The sequence below is a fragment of the Hippoglossus hippoglossus genome, chromosome 22 (assembly GCF_009819705.1).
Source record: "Hippoglossus hippoglossus isolate fHipHip1 chromosome 22, fHipHip1.pri, whole genome shotgun sequence".
NCBI lineage: Eukaryota > Metazoa > Chordata > Actinopteri > Pleuronectiformes > Pleuronectidae > Hippoglossus > Hippoglossus hippoglossus.
The window spans coordinates 4,125,358-4,132,055 of NC_047172.1; the positions used below are offsets into that span (position 1 = coordinate 4,125,358).

Sequence of the window (6,698 nt, forward strand, 5' to 3'; positions counted from 1 at the left end):
TCAAGCTCAATATAAAACCACAAAAGCAGGTGTGTGGGTGTAGCTGATTCTGTCTTATTCAAAACCACAAAGGAGAAAACTGTTTTGTTTAAATTCAGTTGGGATTTTTGTCTGCGTGTGTTGCTGACTGCACAGTTTTTTTTTTATTAGTTTTTTTTTTTGACAGGGACAGTGTATATTAATATTTAATTTTTATCATGGCTGCAGCAAATTTGCACTGTGTCACCCGGGTTTGTGACGGGGTCAGAGGAAGACTAATGGAGGTCTTGACCTCCATCATTCTATTACAATTATTACCTATTACAATCTTCAGACATGCACTTGCTTCAGACATGCACTTGCAAGAAAATGTCTTTACAACTGTGTTTGACAGTTTTGTAGATGTCAGTCGCTGAAATCAGATCCCATCGATTGTCTCTGTTCAGGACGAGGAACAAAACTCCTGCAAAGAGAGAAAACGGATGAACCTTGTAGAAACTATTGATAAAGTTTGATTACTGAATCACCAACCATAAGAATGTGGGCATGTTGACGGACTGTAAGTTCCATGTGACACTCACAGCTTGAGTATTTCTGCAGCTCCAGCACCACCTACTGGAAAGGTACATATAAAAAAAACTTATAATGCAACACATTTATTGGCCAGCAGTTTTTGTGCAGCTTCTAATACTTCTCCCATCACTGTGCTTACTGACTGCACAGAAATACACAGCGCTGTCCTCAGGCTGCACGTTTTTCACAGTAAGAAGTTCGCTCTGACAGCTGAATATTTGTCTTCAGGGCTCCTGCCGTAGTCTGGGTCCATTCCATAAACTGTGAAGACAATGAGGGTCATGGTCTCCCCATGGCGCTGCCTGAACCAGTACATCTGGTTATGACCAGCGTCTTTGTTGTGGCTGCAGTTCATCTCTGCGGATTTGGACACGTAACTCCAGCTGGTTGCAGGGTACTGGGTCAAAGCCTGGCAGAGACCTGTGCGGAGAAAATACAAAACTGAAACAATTTTTATCCCTTTTTGGTGAAAGAAGTTTATTCCAATTTTATTGCTGTATTTTTTTTTCAGATTCATTGATAATTTCCAGTGAAATCTGTGAATTAAAAAAAAAAAGCCCTATCTCGCAATGTTAAAGAAAGTAGAATAAATGTGCTGAATCCGCCTTTTCTCCTGATCTGCACCAACATTTTGTCCGAACCTTCCACCAAGTTTAGCGGAATTCCATTGAGTAGTTCTTGCGTAATCCTGCTGACAAGCAAACAAACAGACAAGGGCAAAACCATAACCTCCTTGGCGGTTCAATCAAGTCCTCTTTAAAAATTACGTTTTGTTCTTGTACCTTGAAGCCAGAAAGACGAGACTGTAAATGTGATGAGTATTGGACCCATTGTACTGATTCAGATGAAATGAGCCTCAGCAGACATACTGAATGTCTGAGGCTGCTCTTTATAAGGCAGATGTGACGTTACTCCACCGAAAGGACCTCCTATTACAATCTCTGATCTTTGAGAGGTTAGAATGGTTTACTCCAGGTGCAAGAGTCATGTGAGCTTTAATACAGATATGACAACTGTGTGATGGTGAGGTTCTTGTACTGGGGAGCACATGGTGGTGTCACTGTGTAAACTAGCAGCACAGAAATACACTGCACTGCTGTTCAGGTTCAGTCCTTCAATTGTTAATGTGCACGTCTGATCTTTATTCGCGTTCCCGTCCATTTTAACACCAGATCCAGTCTCTGGAAATTCAGTGTCTACATACATGAGTCCCAGGAACTGAAGCTGTGTGTTATTTATGTGCTTGTACCAGAGGATTCGATCATAGCTGTCACTACTGTGTGAACAGCTGATTTTGGCTGTTTCTCCTGGTTTCTTGTAAATGTTAGCTGGACTCTGCTGGACTTTGTGACTGAGAGAGGAACCTGTGGAAAAAAGATCGAGAAAGAATCAGACAAAATACAAACACTGATGAATTAAAAAACTGAAAAACCTAAAACCTCTCAAAATCTAACAGAAATAGCTGTGGTAAAATAAAATAAAAAGTTCTCAAAATAATTTTGACCTTACCTGAAACCAAAATATTGTTTAAAGTCACGCTGAAGATAAAATAAAATAGGACAATCATTTTGTGTTCTCTGGCTGTTTGGTTAAACCTTGTTGCAGTGGATCATTGTGTTTTCTTCAGTCCATCAGCAGTTACACCTCCTGTATCAGTCAACTCCCTCTTCTCTCAACTTTATAACTGTCATATCAACTCTCGCCACAGTTCAGAGTAACAGAAAGAACAAATACTGCCACCTAATGAGAGGAGGGTGCGTGTGTAAGGGGCTGGCAGCTGATGAAAGAACCTCATGTGCAGGTTTTTGTACTGAGGAGCAGATGATGTGTTTCACTGTGTAAACTAGCAGCACAGAAATACACTGCACTGCTGCTCAGGTTCAGTCCTTCAATTGTTAATGTGCACGTCTGATCTTTATTCGCGTTCCCTTCCATTTTCACACCAGATCCAGTCTCTGGGTATTCCTTGTTTCCAAACATGTATCCCAGGAGCTGAAGCTGTGTGTTATTTATCTGCTTGTACCAGAGGATTACATTGTAGTTGTCAATACTGTGTGAACAGCTGATTTTGGCTGTTTCTGCTGGTTGCTTGTAAATGTTAGCTGGACGCTGCTGGACTTTGTGACTGAGAGAGGAACCTGTGGAAAAAAGATAAATGAAGCATTTAACTACAATATGAGCGTGAACACTTTGAAAAACAGATTAAAATTGTCACTGGCAGTGCACCTGCAAGATTACATAGTAAATAAAGACATGAATAAAGATTTCTTTAACAATTGTGTTTATATTACCTATAAGCAGAATCTAGTAAATGAACAGGACAATCATTTTGTATTTCCTTAGTGTTTTTGTTCCATCCCTTTGAGTTTAAACATTAAGGAACGCAGTAGTTTGAGATTATCTCTGAACGTTATTTCATTACCTGAGACCAGTACGATATTAAAGGTTATGTAGAAGAGTGTGATCATCTTGTTGTCTTTCATGGCTGACTTTAGGAACGATCATCTGTGGTGTGTTTTCATGGCTGCATATGCTGTTCTTCTTAAGTCACACCTCTGTTTCCTGGTAACCCGTACACACATCATCCTCTTCCTGTACCACCTCGTATGACTGCTGTGCTGTGCTGTGTACTGAGGGGTCCACTAAGTGGCCCTAAACTCTTATTTTGTCAAACCATTATTTTAATAGTCAAGAATTAACTTTCATAATAAGAGCTTTTCCAGCACTCTTGCTTTCCCGCTAAAATTAGGAGGGGATTGTGTTGAAAGGTTAATGAAATTAAAATAGGGACAAAGAGTTTAACAATGTTTTACACCAACAGAAAGAATACTTACCTCTTTTATAACAAAATGACAATGCCTCTATTAAATGTAATAATGAATGAACCAAAATCTTCAGGTGCAATTACAAATATTCAGTCCTCTGTGTAGTTTATCAAAGACACTGTCATCTTCTATTCACTGACCTTGGGATTTGTGATTTTGTGGAGCTTCCTAAGTCGCCTGGATCACTGTGTTGACTCACAGCACAAAAATCCACCCCCCTGTCCTCAGGCTGCAGCTTCTGCACCGTCAAAGATGCAGTCGGACCACAACTCTTCTCTGTTTTTGCTCACTGAAGCCATTTTCCTATTTATGTGGGGGGGTTGTATTTGCTTCATCCCCTCCCCTGGCAGCTGTCGGAACCAGTACATCTGCTAGTGTTTGACCCCCTTGCTGTGGCAGCTGTGTCTTGTCCCACTTTTAACCTTTGTCTTTTCCATAGTGTAGAGTTTTATGTGACATCGCTTCCACCGGTAAAACCTGTGTATAACAGTGAATGGAAATGCTAAAGCTGACGACTCTAAAACTCTGTCATCACCAAAGCAACAGGTGAACTCTGTGAAACAACAACTTCTTATTGTAAGTCACCTTTCTTCCAAACATTGTCAAAGAGCTGAGGCGACCATGTTGGATCGAGTCTGTGTAACTGTCAGGTTAGTTGCAGAGATCTGAAGAGTTGTTGATGGGAGTGTCGCTGCAGTTTGTGACGTTTGATCCTGCAGCTGTATTCAAAAGTCTGGCAGGAAATCAAAAAGCAACTGGGAGTATTTATGATGCTTGAGGTCCCCCTAAAGCATGTGAGAGAGAAGGATGGAGGTGTGCTGGCATTGCACTGGGGTTTTTGTTCATCTACCCTGTGCGTGTGTGTCACTGTGTTCACTGACTGCACAGAAATACAAGCCTTTGTCATCCGGCACCAGATTCTTTACTGTCAATGTCCCACTGAACTCATCAGGCTTGGTGGCTGAGAACTTCCCTTCACTGAATCCAGGTTCATATTCACGGTTTGTGTTTGAAGACATAAACAGTATTTGCTTCAGCGTCTCTCCCGGGAGCTGCCTGTACCAGTACATCTGGAAAAAGGTGGAATCCTTGGTGTGGCTGCAGTGTATTGTTGCATTTTCACCCGTGTCTTTCCACAGTATGGGTGTTTGGGTGACCTCGTTGCCATCAGACAGACCTGTGTGTAATTACCGTCACGTTATCAACAAACAAAAAAAGAAAGATCAACTATAATAAGAACATGAGTAATTTGATGTAAAGTTTTAATGTTAAGTGGTCGATTTGTATTGTATATTACCTGTAGTCCACAGAAAAAGGACACATGATATGAGAAGGTCTTGTTTGATGCTGGTAATATCCATGTCAGTCAGAAAGTGTTTGAGTCCTCGTATGTTACAGCGTCATGAAGAGTTGAAGGTGGGAGTGTCACCACATGTAAATCTGTCTGTGTTTTCATGGTGGTTAAACTGGCATAGACCATTTTCCTAAGGAGTTTACAGTCTCAATCGCAGGTTCCAAGTCTTCCTCATTATAGCATGATGGTCCCATTTAGAGTCAAATAGATGAAAAATTACTTTTTGCAATGGGGCCTGGAAACCATGTGATTAACAGCAACTCTCATTCAATGGCAGGTGTAGGCTCTAAGTCTTGCTCCTGTATGGCTGCTCCTGGTTTCAAAAGGAAAAAATAAAGATGGTGGTTTCAAGAAGGTAGTTCACAAACCAATGGTTGACATCATGGGGGGTTGCGACTTGTTAATTGGTGATTTTGGCTGTTTCGGCTGGTTTCTTGTAAATGTTAGCTGGACTCTGCTGGACTTTGTGACTGAGAGAGGAACCTGTGGAAAAAAGATCGAGAAAGCATCAGACAAAATATAAACACGGATGAACAGAGAAACATAAAACCTCACAAAATCAAATTGAAATAGCTGTGGTAAAATAAAATAAAAAGTTCTCAAAATAATTTTGAGACTTAATGTACACAAACAAATCTTGAAAAATAAATTCAGGAAACAATAAAAATTAGTTCACTAAATAATTTTGACGTTACCTGAAACCAAAATATTGTTTAAAGTCACGCTGAAGATAAAATAAAATAGGACAATCATTTTGTGTTCTCTGGCTGTTTGGTTAAACCTTGTTGCAGTGGATCATTGTGTTTTCTTCAGTCCATCAGCAGTTACACCTCCTGTATGAGTCAACTCCCTCTTCTCCCAACTTTATAACTGTCATATCAACTCTCGCTACAGTTCAGAGTAACAGAAAGTACAAATACTGCCACCTAATGAGAGGAGGGTGCGTGTGTAAGGGGCTGGCAGCTGATGAAAGAACCTCATGTGCAGGTTTTTGTACTGAGGAGCAGATGATGTGTTTCACTGTGTAAACTAGCAGCACAGAAATACACTGCACTGCTGCTCAGGTTCAGTCCTTCGATTTTTAATGTGCACGTCTGATCTTTATTCGCGCTCCCGTCCATTTTCACACCAGATCCAGTCTCTGGGTATTCAGAGTTACCTAACATGTATCCCAGGAGCTGAAGCTGTGTGTTATTTGTCTGCTTGTACCAGAAGATTCGATCATAGTTGTCAATACTGTGTGAACAGCTGATTTTGGCTTTTTCTTCTTGTTGCTTGTAAATGTTAGCTGGACTCTGCTGGACTTTGTGACTGAGAGAGGAACCTGTGGAAAAAAGATAAATGAAGCTTTTAACTACAATATGAGCATGAACACTTTGAAAAACAGATTAAAATTGTCACTGGCAGTGCACCTGCAAGATTACATAGTAAATAAAGAGATGAATAAAGATTTCTTTTACAATTGTATTTATATTACCTATAAGCAGAATCTAGTAAATGAACAGGACATTCATTTTGTATTTCCTTTGTGTTTTTGTTCCATCCCTTTGAGTTTAAACATTAAGGAACGCAGTAGTTTGAGATTATCTCTGAACATTATTTCATTACCTGAGACCAGTACCATATTAAAGGTTATGTAGAAGAGTGTGATCATCTTGTTGTCTTTCATGGCTGACTTTAGGAACGATCATCTGTGGTGTGTTTTCATGGCTGCATATGCTGTTCTTCTTAAGTCACACCTCTGTTTCCTGGTAACCCGTACACACATCATCCTCTTCCTGTACCACCTCGTATGACTGCTGTGCTGTGCTGTGTACTGAGGGGTCCACTGAGTGGCCCTAAACTCTTATTTTGTCAAACCATTGTTTTAATAGTCAAGAATTAACTTTCATAATAAGAGCTTTTCCAGCACTCTTGCTTTCCTGCTGAAATTCGGAGGGGATTGTGTTGAAAGGTTAATGGGATTA

At 40.3% G+C, this 6,698-nt stretch overlaps 1 long non-coding RNA gene and 1 gene segment (V, D, J or C); both read right to left on the reverse strand.

Annotated features, from left to right (window-relative positions):
* Positions 1–691: 691 nt before the first annotated feature.
* Positions 692–1,437, reverse strand: LOC117755668. The segment is given in 2 exon segments: positions 692–972; positions 1,335–1,437. Coding segments are annotated over 2 exon segments (285 nt in total).
* A 3,719-nt stretch (positions 1,438–5,156) lies between these two features.
* Positions 5,157–5,564, reverse strand: LOC117755672. The gene is made up of 2 exons (XR_004612639.1): positions 5,427–5,564; positions 5,157–5,214 (listed from the first exon to the last, which is right to left on the reverse strand). It is a non-coding gene; the product is annotated as an uncharacterized LOC117755672 (long non-coding RNA).
* Between the last annotated feature and the right edge of the window lie 1,134 nt (positions 5,565–6,698).